The following is a 17,366-nucleotide window of genomic DNA, read 5'->3' on the forward strand; positions in this document are numbered from 1 at the left end:
CCACAAGGTAAACCCAAAGAATACAAACACAACTGGTAGTGTCACTGGTGCCCAGGAGCCACTGATGTCACAGGGGTCGCGGTTGGCAGTGGAATTGCCCCAGCTCCACCCCTCTGCCTGGTCCAGAAGTCTTGGTTTTATTTTTCTTTTCTTTTCTGAGGGCCAACAGGAGATGCACACACCTCCTACATAAAGTGGTATTAACCAAAACAAATGCACATCAAATGCATGTATTTGCACAAACACCCATAAAAACTTTACCAGACACCAAATAATTACAGGAAGGGGTGAACCTTCAATCTGCTGAGCCACAGCATTTTGAAGTGGATTTAAGATAAAGATCAAATAGGATGGGCACTGGCCCCAGCCTCAAATCGGGCCCCCTTCCCCAGCCACAGGCCTGTGAGATAGAGACCAAGGAACTTTCTGGGTTTTGTGACTCTGTGTCCAATTCATAGAAAATGTCTTTCTGCGAGTTATTCTTAGTGTCTTAATGTGGCTTTTATGGTTTCAAATATGATCCTGGGCCTTCTCTGCTCTCACTCTGGTCCTCAGCTGGGGAAGCTCCCGGTTCCAGACAGGCTGCAGAAATAATCCAGCCCATCCATTTGGCAAGAAAGACAAAGATTCTTGAAGAAAATAAATTTTAAAATATGTGACACCTTGAGAATCCCACATGGTTGCTTTTGATGTAATGGGCTAACGCCCCTAATTCTGTGTCCCTGCCAGGGTCCAGCTCTGAGCAGCTACTTGCAGGCCCAGACTCTAGAGCAGGGCCAGTGGTAAAGGCTGTGCCGGGCCTCTGGGCACTGCCTGGAGGTCTCCTGTGCCCAGCCCACACCTGCCTGGAGCTGAGCTTCACCTGCCCTGGAGGGAGGTACACAGGTGAGCCCAGGGGATCTGTTTGCCCTGAAGCCCTGGTTGGAGGAGAAGGAGGGAGCTGTGATTTCCCCAAGTCTTGGTAGCAGGGCCCCTCTTCCATCCAATTATTATGATTACTTGAGACGGAGTCTTGCTCTGTCACCCAGGCTGGAGTGCAGTGGTGCAATTTTGGCTCACTGCAACCTCCGCCTCCTGGATTCAAGTGGTTCTCCTGCCTCAGCTTCCCAAGTAGCTAGGATTACAGACACATGCCACCATGCCCAGCTAATTTTGTATTTTTAGTAAAGATGGGGTTTCACCATGCTGGCCAGGCTTGTCTTGAACTCCTGACCTCGTGATCCACCGGCCTCAGCCTCCCAAAGTGTCCATCCAATTATTTACCAAATATGTATAGAAGCCTGGTAGGTGCTGGGTGTTGTGGTGAGCACTTACGTTTCAGCCTCTCCACAACCCTGCGGGATAGATGAGGAAGCTGAGGTGCAGAGAGTAGGGCAGGACCTTCCTGAGGTCCCATGGCCAGATCCTGAACCAGATCTGGGTGGCTCCCCAAGACCTGTTCTTGACCACTCCTAGCCACTGCGAGACCTCAGCACTGGGCCACCCGGCCAGGGCACTGTCTCCCTCAGAGCTCCAGTCCTGAGAGCTGACAGCAGCCTGGGCTCTAAGGGAGCCGTCTCCTGACCCACTGTGGAGGAATCCCATGACTAAAGACCCAGACCTTGTGCTGGAAAGTCACGGGTCTGTGGCCAGAGCCCCTACCCACTGAAGGGGAAGCTGCAGGAAGGACTTAGGGGCTTTGCTGGGGCTGGCTGTCTCCCTGCTGCACACAGACACACACACTTGTATGCAGCCTCAGAGCCCCAGCTCTGCCTCACCAGCAAATTCTGCCACAAATCCTGTCTCCCTGCAGCCCCTCTCCCATCAGGCTGGAAAACCCCAATGGGAGAGAGAACCAGTTCCCAGCCCGGATTCAAAGGACCCCAGCTGGGCTCCATCCCTTTACTCCTCTGTGTGGGCCTCCATCTGGGTTCAAGGTCGCTGTGAGGTCTCCCACTGGCACAGCAAGACCACAGACACTTGCACCGCGCTGCGGCAGGGTGGCTGTGTTACTCTGTGATGATCACACATGGCCATCTCTAGCTGAGAAGGGGCCTGACACTTTGGTCCATGTGCCCTGGGGTCCAGCCCCGCTGGGGTCCAAAAAGCATAACATGGTCACTGCTGGCTGGAAAGTTTCCACCACTCAGTCTCTGGGTGTTCCCGCTCCACTTCCGGAGTCAATGTGGTTCTCCCAGGACCCTAGACCCGGGGCCACCTCCCAGGAATATCAGCCCCCAACCTGGCCCACTGCTTGGGACGGCTCTGGTCCCCCAAGTCTGGCCGCCTCTCCAGGATTTGAGGTTCAGCAGGGCTGATGGCGCCGGGGCAGCGGGCAGCGTGGGACGGCCCAGGCTCCCTGCAGCCCTGGCTCTCCCGGCAGAGTGGAATAGAGACACTCGCGGCTCCTGGTCCTTGCCTTCCCACTCCTCCGAACCCGGCCAGGACTGCACCCTGCGCTGCCCTAGATCCGTGCCTCCAGCTGGGATGGTAAACTGGGAGGGGGCAGTGTGGCTCTGGCTCTGGTCAGAAGCACAAAACAGTCCAGACAGCCTGGGGCGGGATGGACAGGGCTGGGTGGGGTGGGGGAGGGCAGCTCATAGAGCCGTGCTCGAGGGAGGCGGGTAGCACAGAGGAGAGGGTGCAAGGCCCTAAGAAGAGGAGCAACGGGGGCTAGGGCGGGGCTCAATGGAGCTAGGGCGTCCGCAGACTGGAAGGAGCCGGGACCCCCGCTCCGGAGCCCCCCTTTCCATTCTCGCTTCTTCCAGTGTTTCTGAGCCGCCGACTCAGTCTTTCCCCCAGGTAGAGAGAATCCGAGGCTGTTTCTGCCCCTGAAATCCGAGCGGGAGAGCATCCCGGAGCCGCCTGCGTGGAGCGAGCGGCCCCCGCGTCGTGGGCCAGAGGCGCCTGGGAGAATCTGCGGGTCACGGATCGCACCCGCAGGGGCCTGGCGGAACAAGGTGCCGTTCGCCGCCTGCGGGCAGGAGCCGGCTCTGGGCCTTGGCCCCTGCTGTGCCGTCCAGTAGACCGTTTCTTCGGCAAGGGAAGCGGTGGACAGGCGCGGGAGCCCCGGTTGTGCTGGAAAGACCTGGGGCCTCTGCGCGTCTGCGTGCGAAGGACCCGAGACCGGCCAACTCAGCTGGGAGCACGGGACACGAGGAGTGAGGACAAAGGGCAAGGAACGGGGCCTATAGGGACGGTGTGTGTGTGTGTGTGTGTGTGGTGTGTGTGTGTGTGTGTGTAGGGGGAATGAATGGACAGCGGGGAAGGCATGCAGAGGGGCCCAAGGGGTGTGGACTCAGCAGCCCCACCCCAGACCAGAGAAGGCAGTCAGGCTCTGGCGTCCACCGAGCCAGCGCCCCTACCTGGGCGCGGGCCGCATCGCGGCAGACCGCCCTATATCCGCCTTGGTGGCGTGGGATATGACTGGCAGGAGCGCGGAAGAGGCGCTGAGAATGCATGCGCCCCAGGACAGACCAGACGCGGCACGGAGAGGGGACTTCCCACAAGTCCTCCTGCCTTGAAACCAGGCCTTCGAGTTGTCCGGGCAATGCGCCTCTGGGCACAGCCAGCGGCCCCAGATCGGCACTGGACGCCAACCCGAGTTAGAGAAGCCTGGGAGGCCGGGTCGCAGGGCCCCTCATTCAGCCAAGGAGGGGTAAAGGAGAGCTGTAGGGTAGGAGAGGCCAGGCACAGGGAAGGTGGGGAGGGGATGGAGCCCTGCGCCAGGAGTTGGGGGTGCAGGGCCTGTGACGAGAGAGTATTACCATGTGCACCCTGAAGGAGAGGGAGACGGTCTGGGCCTGGAACGAGGACTCTCGCCTGAAGGCAGTCGCCCAGCCCCGGTTGCAGGGACGGACCGCGGCCAGCAGAGGGCAGAAAGTGCCTGGTCCGCCCGCCGGCCCCGAGCCGGGCTCCGCGCCTCGGGGCTCTGGCTCTGTGCGCCGAAGCCTTGCCCGCCCGGCTTCTCCCTGCAGCAGCCGCGCCCCCGCCCCAGATGCCCGGAGAAGGCGGCTCAGGCCCAGCCCAACTTCGCGGGTCCAGGCCTGGGGTTTCCAGGTCAAGCAAAGAGGGGACCGAGATGTGGGAGAGAAACTCCACATTTACTGTCCACTCTCCCCGACCTAGACACACAAAGGCGCCTAGAAATACACGAAGGCACAAAGCCCCCCACCACACACGCGCGCGCGCGCGCACACACACACACACACGCTGGGAGACACGCGAGCACACAGAAGCATTCAGAACCCCGGAGATACGCACAGATACACAAAGGCGACAGAGACACCCATACAGAAAAGGATCGCAGACACAATACAGAGGCTGAGACACGCACAAAGACTTAGGCCCCCGCACGAAGTGATGCGGACACACACCCCAGACACAGGCACGAAGGACCCACACATTCACACACACACGGGTGCAGGGGACTCAGACACAGATCCACAGATTCACCCCTGGGAGTCTGGAAGGTTGCAGGGACACACACACCGTGTGTGCAGAGCCAAGGAGCACACGGAGGCAAAAGCGGCAGAGGCGGGGGCCCGACACGCACAGACACACACAGATACCCACCGACACACACGCAGGTAGGGTGGGGCGGGAGCCTCTAATCCTCCACAAAGCCAGGCCCCTCCGCGGGGCCCCACGGCGCAGGGGGACACTTCTGACCAAGCCTCCCGCAGGTTCCAAATCCGATCCGCCCTTTCGCCTCCAGCGAGGTCAGGGGACCCGCCCCCCATGCCCTCCGCCCCCGCCCGGCTCCGCGCCGCTGCCTCGCTCCGGGAGGGGCCAGGGCCGCCCCGCAGCGGATCGCGGGGGGTCAGCCGGCCGCTACCCCAGGCCGCACCCGCCCCCCTGCTCCCCGGTGAGCCGCGCGTCGGTGGGGACCACGGGCCGCAGACAGCCGGTCCGACGCAGTGGCCTCTCGCACCGGACGCGGGTGCCAGGCCCGGCTGGCGCGGGATTCGGCAGCTCCATCTCGCCAGCTTTCGCGTCCCGTTGCCGAGGCCCACTTTGCCCAGGCTGGCTAGAGCACTGTCCTTGATCTGCGCGTCCCAGCGACCCCTGGCCGGGCACCCGGCCCGCCAAAGGACCCCGATCTTGGCAGCCAACCTAATTTCTTTAGAGCCGCTACCCTGGGGCCACCACTCCCTCCTAGCGCCCCTCACTGCAAACCCTAGGAGGCCCGGGTCTTGCCCACTGCTCCTGCCCCTGCCCGGGGACCCCTTTTCCAACCTTAGTTGTCCTCTAAACTCTCGGTCGCCTGAACCCAGGCCTGACCTTCCTTGTCGGCCCAGTGTCCCCCATTCTCGATCCCGGGGCCCCAACCTCCCATCGGCTCAGTCCCCCGCCCAATCTCTGCCAGGCCCGGAGCTTTCCCAGACCCCTCACCCGCACTCCGGGCTCACTCCCCGTTCCTGGGCCTGGGCCCCCCTCGCATGAGTCCAGGGCCAGCCGTCCTCGCCTTCTGCCCGCCCCCGTCCTTCGTTCCTGGGAGCTGGCCCTCTCCGCGGACCAATCCGCCCCGAGCAGGCGCCGCCGCCCGGGGGACGCCGACTCAGCCCCCGCGACCTACCTCGGCCGACAGTCGGGGGTTCCCGAGCAGCCGAGGGGGTTCACTCCCAGCCGGCGCCGTCCCCTGGCGGAGCCGCCGCACTCCCCGCCGTCCGCGCAGTCTGACCTCGCTCGGGGCCACTCCTCGTAGCGCTGGAGCTTTACAAAATATTAATAATAAAGAACGCAGGGGAGAAAAAAGAAAGCCTTCGCTCCCCAACTCCCAAATCAATTTTTCAAGGGGGTGGAGCAGAGGGATTTGTTTCGAAGGCGATCAAAACTTCTGCGAGGGGTCCGCGGGGCGGCCGGCCGGGCCGGGGCGCCGGGGCCTGCGCTCGGGGACAGGGGCGGCGCGGGGCGCGGGCCGGGGGCGCGGAGCCCCGGGGCGAGCGGGGGGGCGGGACGGCACTATTTGACGTGGAGCCGGCGGCGCATCCCGGCGCAGGGATACCGGCCGCGGGGTTCAAATGTCAGGAAGTTTCGAAGGGTGAGGCGGCCCGTATCCCTCCGCCGCCAGCCCCAGCTCTAAACCCGGCGGCTCCGCGGGCGCACCATGGCACTGGAGTAGCGCGGGGAGCGCGCACGGAGCCCCGCGGCCCGCTGCGCCCCGCCCGGGACCCCGCTGCGCCGCGCGCGCCCCCCGCGGCCCGCGGGGCCGCCCCTGCACCCCCACCCCCTCCCCCGCCCGCCGCCGCCGCCGCCGCCACCGCCACCGCCACCGCCGCCGCCGCCTCCTCCCCGCGGCTCCGTCTGCAGCCGCCGCCGCCGCCGGGCTCCGGGACTGACAAGCAGGTGACAGAGGAGCCGGCGCGCGTGGCTGCAAGTGTCCGGGAGAGCGCGGCGCGGGCTGCAGCCGCCCCGGCCCGCCCGCACGACGCCGGGGCCCGGGGCCAGCGCGTCGCCGCTCCACGGTCGCCGGGGGCCGGCGCAACCCCTGCCCTGCGGGGGCCGCGCCTCCCCGGCTCCAGGGCCGCGGCGGCGGAGAGCGGGTGGACGGGCCGGCGGGCGAGCAGCCCGGCCGGCGGGGTCCGCAGCGCGCCCCGCGTCCCATGGATATAGCAACAGGTCCCGAGTCGCTGGAGAGGTGCTTCCCTCGCGGGCAGACGGACTGCGCCAAGATGTTGGACGGCATCAAGATGGAGGAGCACGCCCTGCGCCCCGGGCCCGCCACTCTGGGGGTGCTGCTGGGTGAGTGCGGGGTCGGAACTCCCGAGTGGTCTCGGGCGTGGGATGGGGCGTCGTCCGGCTGTGGACACGGGCGTCCGGGCCAACGGATAAAGGAAATGGGTTTGCAGGACATGGGGAGGAGGCAGGGACAGGACTCCTGGAGTGATCGCCAGAGGGCCGCAAGTAAGCCTCTGGCAGGCGTCCTGAGGGGACAGGACAGCTCCAGTCGCCACCCACCATCCTTTCCAGGCCTAGGCTCTAGAGCTGCCACTCCGGTGTGGTAGGTGGCGGGTGGCAGGGGTGATGGAGGACCTAGCAATCACCTTGGCGAGCTTGAGAGAGGCGCAAGGTCACCTGGGGTGGGGGAGATTCTAAGAGAAAAACGTCTCCCTGGTCACTCAAACCACAGATTTTGGGGAGATCGGGGATAGAAGACCACGAACGCCACCGTGGGGCGTGTCAGCCAGCGAGCGCCCCAGCCTCACCTCGCCTGTCTTGGTCCCAGCCGGCCACCCTGCGCCGTGCTCGTTCTCATTTGTCTTAACACGGAGCGCGGATTCTCCGGAGAAGGGGAGAGCACAGCGCCGAGCCAAGGCTCGAGGCCCGCGGCCTCTCCACGCCGGAGCCCGAGGATTGGGACGGACTAACCGGGGCCGCACGGCCCCTGGCGCGGCGGTCCGGGGAGCGCAGGCGGCAGACGGTGATCCCGGGCGGCCCGAGCCCTCGGGGCCGGGGGCTGTGGGCCCGGTGCGACCGGGACGCCGGGGCTGGGCCGGGCGGCGCTGACGGCCGGGCTTTCGCCCTGTGCGCTACAGGCTCCGACTGCTCGCATCCCGCCGTCTGCGAGGGCTGCCAGCGGCCCATCTCCGACCGCTTCCTGATGCGAGTCAACGAGTCGTCCTGGCACGAGGAGTGTTTGCAGTGCGCGGCGTGTCAGCAAGCCCTCACCACCAGCTGCTACTTCCGGGATCGGAAACTGTACTGCAAACAAGACTACCAACAGTAAGCGCTTCTCGTCCTCCTTCCCCGCCACCGCCCGGCACTCGAGCCCGGTCAGCCCCTTGCCGGGCCCGGCCCGCGCCCGCTCTGCCGCCGGCTCTGTGCGCGGCTGGGCCGGGTAGCTCCAAGGGTTCCGAGAGCTGCGCGTCTTGGGGCTGGGGCGGACCAGCCCAGCCCAGCCCAGCCGGCACTGATGGGGTCCTGGGAGCCTCCGGACGGCCCCCAGTTGCCATCCGTTGTCCCGGAATCCTGCGCTGGGCCGGTCGAGGGATTTGGTGCCTGGGTCCTGGGATATAGGGTCTGGCGCTACGGAGGCCTGAATTGGGAACCCAAAATTGATTTCCAAAGGAAAACAATGTTTTAGGGAGCCAAGCCTGGCGGACTGCTTCAAGGTCCTGGTGTGTGGGGGTTTGGGATTCCTGGAGCCAGGAGCCAGGAGGTGGAGTGCTGGGACACTGAACGGCCTGAGCGGCAAGGGAGGCCCCCTTTCTGCCAGGCTCCCTGCTGCACTTTTAGTCCCTGATGGAGAGAAAAGAATGTCCATATTCCCCAAACCGTTCCATGCGGGAATTTTGTACTTGCAGTTTTCTTTGGTTGGAGAAGCATTCTAGGAAGAGGACCTCAAAAGGTGGCAAGTTACAATTTGGGGCTCCCAATGGGAGTGAGGAGCTGACTGAATCAGCCCTCCCCACAAGGCCTCCTTTCTGGTAGTGTGTATTGAGGAGGGGGATGGCCCGCTCTGCCCTGGTATAACCCAAACCTCAGGGCTGAGGACGGAGATGTGGGTTGAGCCCTTCTTGCTAACTAGTTTTCAGCTGAGACTGGATTTGTATGTCCGGGGTTGGGGACAGATAACAGGACATGCAGGCTTTTTCTTTTGACCTGTTGGGTTTTCTGCCTGGCACTGCAATTGGGAGGGAGGCAGTGAGGAGCCACAACTGAAAGAGGGGTTTGGTGATCCCCAAAGCTCTGTTGCAGACACAGTGGGTGCCTGCAAAAACTTTCGTGATGCCAGAAAACCGTCCTGGATGAGGCTGCAGAGTGGGTAGGCTGCTTAGGTGGTTTGGTGCTCAGAGAGGGCTGTGTATGCCCAAGCTTCCAGGGAAAGAAAAGCTGGGCTGCCAGCGCCTCGTGGTGAGTGCAACCTACCTGCTCTGCCCAGGGATTGTCCCCAGTCCAGGGCCTAGTGAAAAGCAGCGCAGCCCAACTGTTTAACTGAGGCCTGGAAATAGTGTAGACCAGAACCCTAGAGAGGGCATCGGATTCTACCCCAAAAGGCTCTGGCTGTGCCTGGTGGTCTGGGGGCTGAGCCTGAGCTGCTTTTTGCACTTAGCTCTTTCTTCCGGCTGAGGGATCTTTGGGTAGGGATTGGAGTCCATTCAGAGGTTCAGCTGTTTTGCTGGTCCCAGAGTGCAGCTGAGGCCTTCCTCTCAGTAGGAAGCACCCCAGATTTAGGCACACTGCCGTAGGTCGGCTTTGTGCTGTGCCCTGGACTAATATGATTCTAGTTCCCGGAGAGGGAGATGCCAGTCCGTTCAGTCACAGTTCAAGCATAGAGCAGCACAAATTGAATGGGGAAAATAGTTTGGGGTAGATGTGGCTGTGGGCTCTGGGCTGGCTAGAGGAGCCCCTCTGTAGGGTGCACCAGCCTCTAGCCCCCTCCCCACCACGACCTGCACCCCTGGCCTCACTCTCCTTGCCTGATCCCAAGCTCTGGCAGTGCCACTTACACCCAGCTCAGCCACCAGCCTTGACGACAACACGTGGGGGAAGGGGGCCCAGGAAACTAGAACCAGCCTCCAAATCATTTGCACAGCTTAAAAAAAAGAAAAAAAAGTTTTTAATATATCGAAAAGACTCTTATGAATCGCTTGTACATATTCTGCCCTCCCTCCACTCCCCATAATTATTTACGGAGCTTCTCTTTAAAAAAAAAAAAAAAAGAAAGGATAACCCCTGGTTCTTCAGGCACAGAATGGTAAAGCCATGAAATTTCAGCTGGATGTTGCCTTAGAGATGAGCGGCTCACCCCCTCATCTTACAAAACGATTAAACATTAAGCATTTGCGACTGCTTTGTCCAAGGTATATTTTGTTTTAAAAAGAAAAGGAAAGAGTCACCTAAGAGCCAGCTTCTTCAGTGCAGTCCGGTGTGTTGGGAATGATTTTTGGCACAGGGCGAATCTCAGGTCCGAAGACCTCACTCAGTCTGGATCCTGTGGGGCTGAAGCCTGGGGTGGGGAGTGCATTATTCTAGCTGTGGACAGTTCACTCCTCCTCCCTCATTCCATTTTTTCCAATAACGCCAATTAGGTATCTGCTAGGCCGGCCGGCAGGATGTGCTGGGGGTGGGGGGTGGGGGGTGGGGTGGTTGTTATCAAGACAATCTTGGGGACAAATACCCAGTGAGTCGTTTCACAGGGAGATGGAGCTCCAGGCAGGCAGCAGCTCACTGGAAAGGGATGTTCTTTGCACAATAAAATTTTTTTTATTCACATTTCTTTTTTTCTTTGAGAATTGCAGATGCATATTTATTTCATCTGTGCGTAAATGCTTTTCAGACAGGAATCCAAGCACGCGGGCACAGAAACGTGCCTTTTTGATTTTGTCGAGTCTGTGCGTCAGCGGTATTGGGAAATTAACAATCCCCCCACAAAACACAACTTCTGAAAAATGTGTCCTCACCCCTGGTTGAGTTGCAGGGCTACGTCCTTAAAAAGAGGTTGCCATTTTTAGTAAATGTCTCTTCCTCCTTTCGATTTGTTCTCAAAGATCCCAGACACCCAGAAGTGCCAAGTTCTCTTACGCACCACGGGGGTGATTAATTGACACTGGGGCACATTGAGCCGAATTTGATAAAAATCCTCTTGTACATCCTTGGCAGGCAGAGCAGAGCGCCGGCCGCGGAGTTTGGGCATTTTCACTCTTAACTCCAAAAATCTCTTTTTTCCCCATGTGTGATTGTTGGGGGCTCCTTCAAAAAAAAAGAAAAAGCAGCCTTTTCAGACAGAAAACCAGTTAGGAAATGGAGAGGAAACGCAGCCTCCCCCAAATCAGGAACACCTTTCACCGTCCTCCACCGGAGAACAAATGAAAAATAAAGCACGTTCCCCACTCTCATGTTTTTTTCTTGGCGGCTTGGCCGAATAGAATTATGTAACTCTCTTTTCTTGCCGTCTGTCGCTCGTCTGGAAAGGGTTTTTATCCTGAAGAGGTGGAGAATTCCTGGAGGAGGCTCCGGAAGGGGGGAGGGTCGGTGGGAGAGTCCAAAAATCTGTCACAAAATGGAGTCTAATCGCTTGTAAGACAGCTCCCAGGTTTGGCGACCCGAGACCCGCTGGGGTGCAAGCGGGCGCCTTTGTGCACGGCGAGACGCGGGGCTCCGGCCCGGGCCGCGCTCCTACCTCGGCGGCGGGGCCGCGGCGCCCTTCCGCCCGCAGGGCCTGCCCGGGCGGCCGAGCCTCTCGGCGGCACAGACTTCCAGGGCTCCGCCGGGCCCGCCGGGGGCCCTTTGGGCTCGCCTGTCCAGGTAGGATGTGCCTACGTTGGCAGAAGGGGAGTATCGAGGCTTTGATTGAGTTTCACAAAAAGCCCTCTTGAGTCCTGGGGTGAGTTTTTAAAAAATTTCCCCCAGCTGGCTGTGGCTCCAGTGCCCCAACCGCTCTGCCCTGCACATTCCTTTCCTTGGAAGTGTTTACCCCGGGAAAGACCTTCTTGGGAGGCTCACCTCTCCCCCCGCACTCCCCATCCAGCTCCCGCGTTCGGGTGTGGCCCAGGGGGAGAGCAGTCAGGCTCCGGCCTTCTCTGGCTGCTACTTCTCCCAGCCTGGAAGGCCTCCCATAGGCCCTCCTGCAGGGTGCCAGTCTCAAGCAGCACCCCTTCCCCAGTGTGTACCCCATCCAGCGAGCCCCCCTGCCCCAACCATCAAACTCACTCAGGGCTGCAGAGCGCCTGTCCTGGAAACTGTCTGCTTGGGAGGAGGAGCTAGGACTTTGCCTTACAAAAAGGCTTCTATGGTGCTGTCTCTGGGGGCTGAGGCCCAAAGGGCTCACCCTGGCAGCCCAAGTATGGGGACCCTCTGGCCCTTTGGAGGGTACCTCTCCATTTAACCCCAGCACCTTGGCTGTGTGCAAGACGGTAAGCACAGGCCGTCCTGAGGCTGCAGTCCCCTGCTGCTGAACGGAGACATTATTCACAGTGACTCCTGGCTCACCCTCGACTCCCCGGGCGCTGGGCTGGTGTGGCCTTATTTGTTTGCCCTATTTTTCTTGAGTGGGGGAAGCAGGCTGGGAGGATCTCCTCTGGGGTATGTGATTGGTGACTGTCAGCTCTCTCTTGCGCTGTCCATTGGAGCCAGGCTTAGGGACCACACGGCCCTGGCACCTACCTGATCCTCCTCTGTGAAATGGGGACTTATTCTGCTGGGGGCAAGTATTCTCATAAGGACTTGAGATAAGGTGCCCCAAAGGACCTGGCATCTTGCCTGGCTTGTTATCATACTCTGGAAGTTATTGCTGTTACTGTTCTCACCATGAGCATGGCAGGGAATACCTTGTCTCCAAGGACACACACCACGCTGCCAACAGGTTCTATACCCAGGTTCCATGGTACACAGGGTTTACCATGAGCCTCTCCATGCAGGGAGGATGAGGAGCACCCTGGGGAAGCCATTCCCTTTGTAGGACGCTGTGAAAGTCTTGCCTTCCTCAGCCATGAAAAGAGCTTTAGACTCAGAGTCAGACCTGAGTTCACCTCCCAGCCCCAAGTCTTAGCATCTGTGTGATCTTCACTAAGTGGTTGCCCATCTCTGAGCCGGGGCCTCATCAACAAACTGGGGGTGATGACGTGACTTTGCAGGGTGGTTGTGAGGATTACACAGGCACCTGGTGGAACTTTAAAAAATATTCCACTCTCCGGGGGATCCGTTATCCTCTCCTGCACCTCAAGAGAGGTGGAAAACCTGATTGTGTGGGTGTGCACAGATGCCAACTGCATTATCAGAAAGGGCCGCAACAGGGTGGCCAGCTGTGCTGGGCTCTTTCTCCTTTGGGGGCAGACGGAGGGTAGCTAGGTGTGCTGGCTCTTTTTCCTTTGGGGGCAAACAGAGGGTGGTCCAGAGCAACAGTATTTCCACGGGGAAACAATTGGCATCTCCAAGGCCTGCATATAGCTTGGAAAAGCTTAATAATTCATATGTGAAGAACTGTTTGTACTTACTGTTTTGTGATTGAAGCCACAGAAAATAAAGCTCAGCCAATGGAGAAGGGGGTAGGTGGGGGAGAGGTCCGGGGGATTTGTCTATGTCTCAGAAGGAAGATGAGGTTTAAAAGGTAGAGAAACACCAATCCAGGAACTCAGAAGGCCCCTCCAGCTCAGGCTCTGTGGCCTTGTGAGGTTTCCACCCATGGGTGGCTGGCGATGCTTCTCCAAGGAGCCGCCTTTGTCCTGCAGCTCTGGAGTTTCTAAAAAATAAAGAAAAGGAAGAGGAAAAAAACCAGTCCTACTTTGGCATCAGTTAGACTGAAGGATGGAGGATACTCTCACCGACATGAGTTATAACTTCCAATTTGTTGGACACCACAGTCAAGCCTCAGCCAGGGGAGGGAGGAAGGGAGGGATACTCTACTCATCCAAGGAGCCGCGTGTGAGCTGTCAGTCAGTTGGGGGTGCCCGAGGACCCAGGGCCCTTGGCTCTCTGGCTGACCCAGCCGGAAGTTCCTCCGGCCCTCTCCAACCAGATTCTGTGCTGATGGCAGCAAAGAGCAAAACCAAAATTACATATATTTATTGCCACTGCAGTCAGAAGTGGAGAGACGGTGGTAGTGAGAGAGGGCTAAGGCTGAAAACCATATTTGAAAAAAGTTGATTCACGAAGGTAGAGGAAGCGAAGTGGCAGACGTTTGCCATTTCATCGACCGGCTGGTGTTCTCCATTCATGTCATAAATGTCTCCTGTCATTTGATGCCAAAAGCAACATGATTTGGTTCCCCGGTGGCCTATAGAGTTTTTTTCTCTCTCTCTCTCCCTTTTTTTTTTTTTTTTTGCAGTAAATGTTTATTTGTTAATAATATACTTTAAACAGCCTAGCCTTGACCTCAAGTCTCCTGAAGCATCCATCTTCTCTCAGAAAAATGTTTCAAAGTTTGTGTAATTTTGGGGGGAAGGTGTAACTGACGGGGCAGTGAAGGGCCTGTGTTTGCTTTAACTACTGCTGCGGTGAGGAGTGGTGGGGCATAAGGGGCCACTGTCTCGGAATGGCAACTTTCTTGGGTTTCAGGCCGGCTGACAGCACTTCCTCTCTGCCCTTTACCTTTGCTTCGCCTGATCAGTACAAATAAATTTCCGCGTGGGCCCTTCCTTTGTTATTCCCTGGATAATACTGTATCCATTTCTGCTCAGCATCTTGACTGGCAGCCGCTGGACCTGCCCTGCTGACCTTGGGGCCCCAAACGGAGGATGAGGGGCTGGGGATCTGGGGATGTGTGGGTACATTTGTGGGGAGGCTTTGTCTCAATTGGGATCTTGGCCCGGACCAGCCCTGGACGAATGTCCTGGCTGATGGCAGGGCACCTGGCTGGCCTTGGCACTTGGTGAACCGGGGGGAAGTGTTGCTGAAGGAAAAACCTGGTTCCTGGAGCCTGGTTCCAGAAGAAACAAAGATGTTTGCTTCCTGGCCGGGCCAGTGCTGTGAGAGAGGCTTCCCCGGGAACTGTGGGGAGGTGGCTAGCTGGGGAAGGTTGTGACGGCCACCCAGAGCAACAGCGATGCCCACTGGGGCTGGCAGGAATGAGGAGGCCACCAAGCTGCTGGGTAGCTGAAGATGAACTGAGCATGCTGAGACACAGGGCCGCCAGGGGTCCCTCCCCCAAGCGCCTCTCCGGGAGCTTCAGCAGCGACAGGAGGGGAGGAGCGGCACTGGGTTGGGATGGGACAAGTTGGGTGTGACTGCTGTTCCCCTTTCTCCAGCCTCCTGCCTTCCAAGGGGACTCTGTGACTCTTGTCATGTGACTCCTGGATTGCTATAGTTACTGGGCTGTTGGGTGTGGGCGCCAGACCAGGACTAAGCTGCCCAGGCCTTTGGGGTTCCAGAGGATCAGGGTGCTCTGGGGTGACCTCCTCCAAATGGAGGGGTCCTGGGTGGGGCACATTTTCTCAAAGGAAGAGCAAGCTTATTGGCAGTTATAGAATGGGGATCCAGAATGTCTCCATCTCCCAGTGACAAAGGCCAAGGGCCTTTAGGGAAGGACTGACAGCTCTTCCTGAGCCTCAGTTCCCTTCTCTGTGAAAAGGGGGTAGTAATTCCAATCTTACAGGGTTGCTCTGAGAATAAAGTGGAACAAACCCCGATGCCAGCCAGTGTTGGGCATGCAGTCAATGTATGTTTTCTTCCTTCCTGCTGGGAAATGAGCCGAAGGCAGCCCCGTCTGGCAGGAATGCATTGTCTGTCCTGCGTGGGAGGCCCAGAAAGTGCAGCCTCCTGAACAGGCCTCCCAGAGGGGTCTTGCCCACCCTTCTGCTCCTCACCCAGGTTGGGAGCCTGTGTTCCCCCCCACCCTTGAAAAGGGCATGGGGCCGGTCTGGATGCCAGAGGCTGCTCCTCAGAGCGAAGGCCAGCCTGTGGATGGGCCCTCATTACTACTGAGACACGTGGGTCCCTTTTTTTCCAAGAGACTCCTGAGCATGGTCAGTGTAGATGCGAACTTGCAGGAGCAGAGCCTTACTGAACAGGGAGGCAGCCCGCAGTAGTGCCTTTAGAAGGGCAAGGCATTGGTGTTTGTTGAGCCCCTGTGAAGTTCACTGTCTGTACTGTCCCAACCCTGTGGTTAGGGGAGGAAACTGAGGCTGAGCAGCTTGAACAATTTCCCCCAGGCCCAGAGTTACCCTGTAGCAGATTTCCCCCTAGGTGGGTCCAACTCCCAAAGCCGGATGGGTTCTCTAAGTCCTCCTATACCGACCTTCCGGAAGGTGCGGGCTCTACACTGTTGCTAATCTCCCCGAGAACGCGCCCAGCCTGGGAGGGGTGGGGAGGGGGAGTCGCTACCCGAGGGCTGGGAGGTAGGGTGTCACTGACCTCCTCTGCGCGGATTGCCCCCTGTAGGGCCAGCCCTGGCCAGAGGAAGAAAAAGGTTAGAATAATTGCCTTCCCCTGGGCGGGAGAGCTTCCTTCGACGACGTCCGGACACGCAGATGGGGCGGCTTTCAGCGGCCTCCACCCGCGCACCCCTCCAGGCCCACCTCTCGGTGGTTCGTGCACCATGTTCTTTCCTGGGAGTGGGATGACACCACGCATAGGCTCCTGGGCTCCGCAGCCTAGCCGTGGGCGCCAGCGGCGGTTGATGAATTTCGGTGTCACCAGGGGTTTAGCCCGGATTTGGGAACCGCGCGCTCTAATACGCGCACACGGTCCTGCCCTTTCTAAAGCGCAGCCCTTTCACCCGGCCGCTGATTTATGGAGGAATCCGATCCTGGGACGCGCTGGGCTGGAGCCCGGAGTCCAGGGCCCTGCAGCAGCCTTCGGACTCCTCAGCGTTTCGGCGACCCTTGGTGGCTCGGGGGCTCTCCTGGGCTGGGCTCGGGGTGGCCCGCCAGGTGGGGCCTTACGCAGTCCAGAGTCAGTGATTCCCCTTGGAGCCACTGCAGGCTCCCGCTGGAGGGAGTAAGACTGGCGGGGAGAGTTGGCATTTTCGTTCCTTGTTGAGCACAGCCTTCGCCCCTCCCCAAGCCCTCCCGCCGACCCCCTCGGGCTGGCCAAAAGCAGCAAGTTCGGGAGGTTTGTTTATTGAGAGTACAGAAAATTAGGGGTAGCGGGGGAGAATCTAAGACCCTTTTCCCGCCTGAGAAATGTGCAAAGTCCCTCAGCTCCTGGAGGCAACCAGGCGGCCCGAAGCCGAGTTCCCGGCGCGGACGCTAGGGCCGACCCCAGCCCCCTCCCTCCTGCACCCCAGCCCGAGGGCGGCGAGTGGCGGGTTTTTTTTTTTTTTTTTGGATTTGGTTTGCAGGGGGGAAATGTGGTTGTATCAATCCACAAATATTTACTCTTAACAGACTTGTATCTGTGGAGATTTCGAACAAAGACAGTTTAGGGGGATTACAAAAACCCTAAACCCCGTTTTTCTCCCGGACTTGGTGCTTTAAATGCCAATTATAGGCGAGCCATATCCAACAGCAACGGGGAAAGGCGAGCAGGCTCCGGGGAGGGAGGTGGGGGGCGAGTCCGGCCATTAAATGTAACTTTTCATTATGAAAAGGATTTCGCCGGTTTTATCTTCTAATAAGATTATGTCACGAACACAAGTACCTAGGATGGTGCTGAGTGACAGGGCTCTGTCGTTTAATCAGAGGCTGTGCCGCTCAAACCGCGGGGCCCTTTGTCCCACGGAGTGAACGACGGAAACTTGCCGTCCTAATCCCCTTATTCATGTCAAGCACAGAAAAGAAGCCGAGCACCTTACAACCGTGTCCCCTCCACCCCTTCCGAGGACGGCGGGAAGAGGGGGCTCCGGCCCTGTAGCCCCCTGACGCTTTTCGTTTCCGAGGGCGCTTGGGCCTCAGGAGCTGGAGCGTTGCCGCGGGGGCGGGGGAAGGGGTGGTTTTGCGGGTGCCTTAATTGGCAGCGTCTGGAAAATGGGGACAATGACCCCACGACTAGAGGATGAATGGGGGGAG

General features: G+C 59.3%; 1 protein-coding gene and 1 long non-coding RNA gene across 4 annotated transcripts in view; one reads left to right on the forward strand and one right to left on the reverse strand.

Moving 5' to 3' along the window:
* Positions 1-386: 386 nt before the first annotated feature.
* LOC105740229 lies at positions 387-5,843 on the reverse strand. Its single transcript, XR_004031237.1, has 3 exons — positions 5,558-5,843; positions 1,264-1,334; positions 387-582 (listed from the first exon to the last, which is right to left on the reverse strand). It is a non-coding gene; the product is annotated as an uncharacterized LOC105740229 (long non-coding RNA).
* Positions 5,844-6,050: 207 nt separating this feature from the next.
* LMX1B (LIM homeobox transcription factor 1 beta) overlaps positions 6,051-17,366 on the forward strand; it is an 86,873-nt gene continuing 75,557 nt past the window's right edge. For all 3 annotated transcript variants that reach the window (XM_030816476.1, XM_030816477.1, XM_030816478.1), the window contains exons 1-2: positions 6,051-6,723; positions 7,518-7,704. In XM_030816476.1, coding sequence (XP_030672336.1) covers positions 6,585-6,723; positions 7,518-7,704 — 326 coding nt within the window. In that variant the 5' untranslated portion in view covers positions 6,051-6,584. The remainder of the gene's footprint in view (positions 6,724-7,517; positions 7,705-17,366) is intronic.

This window comes from Nomascus leucogenys, chromosome 8 (genome assembly GCF_006542625.1).
Source record: "Nomascus leucogenys isolate Asia chromosome 8, Asia_NLE_v1, whole genome shotgun sequence".
Lineage (NCBI taxonomy): Eukaryota > Metazoa > Chordata > Mammalia > Primates > Hylobatidae > Nomascus > Nomascus leucogenys.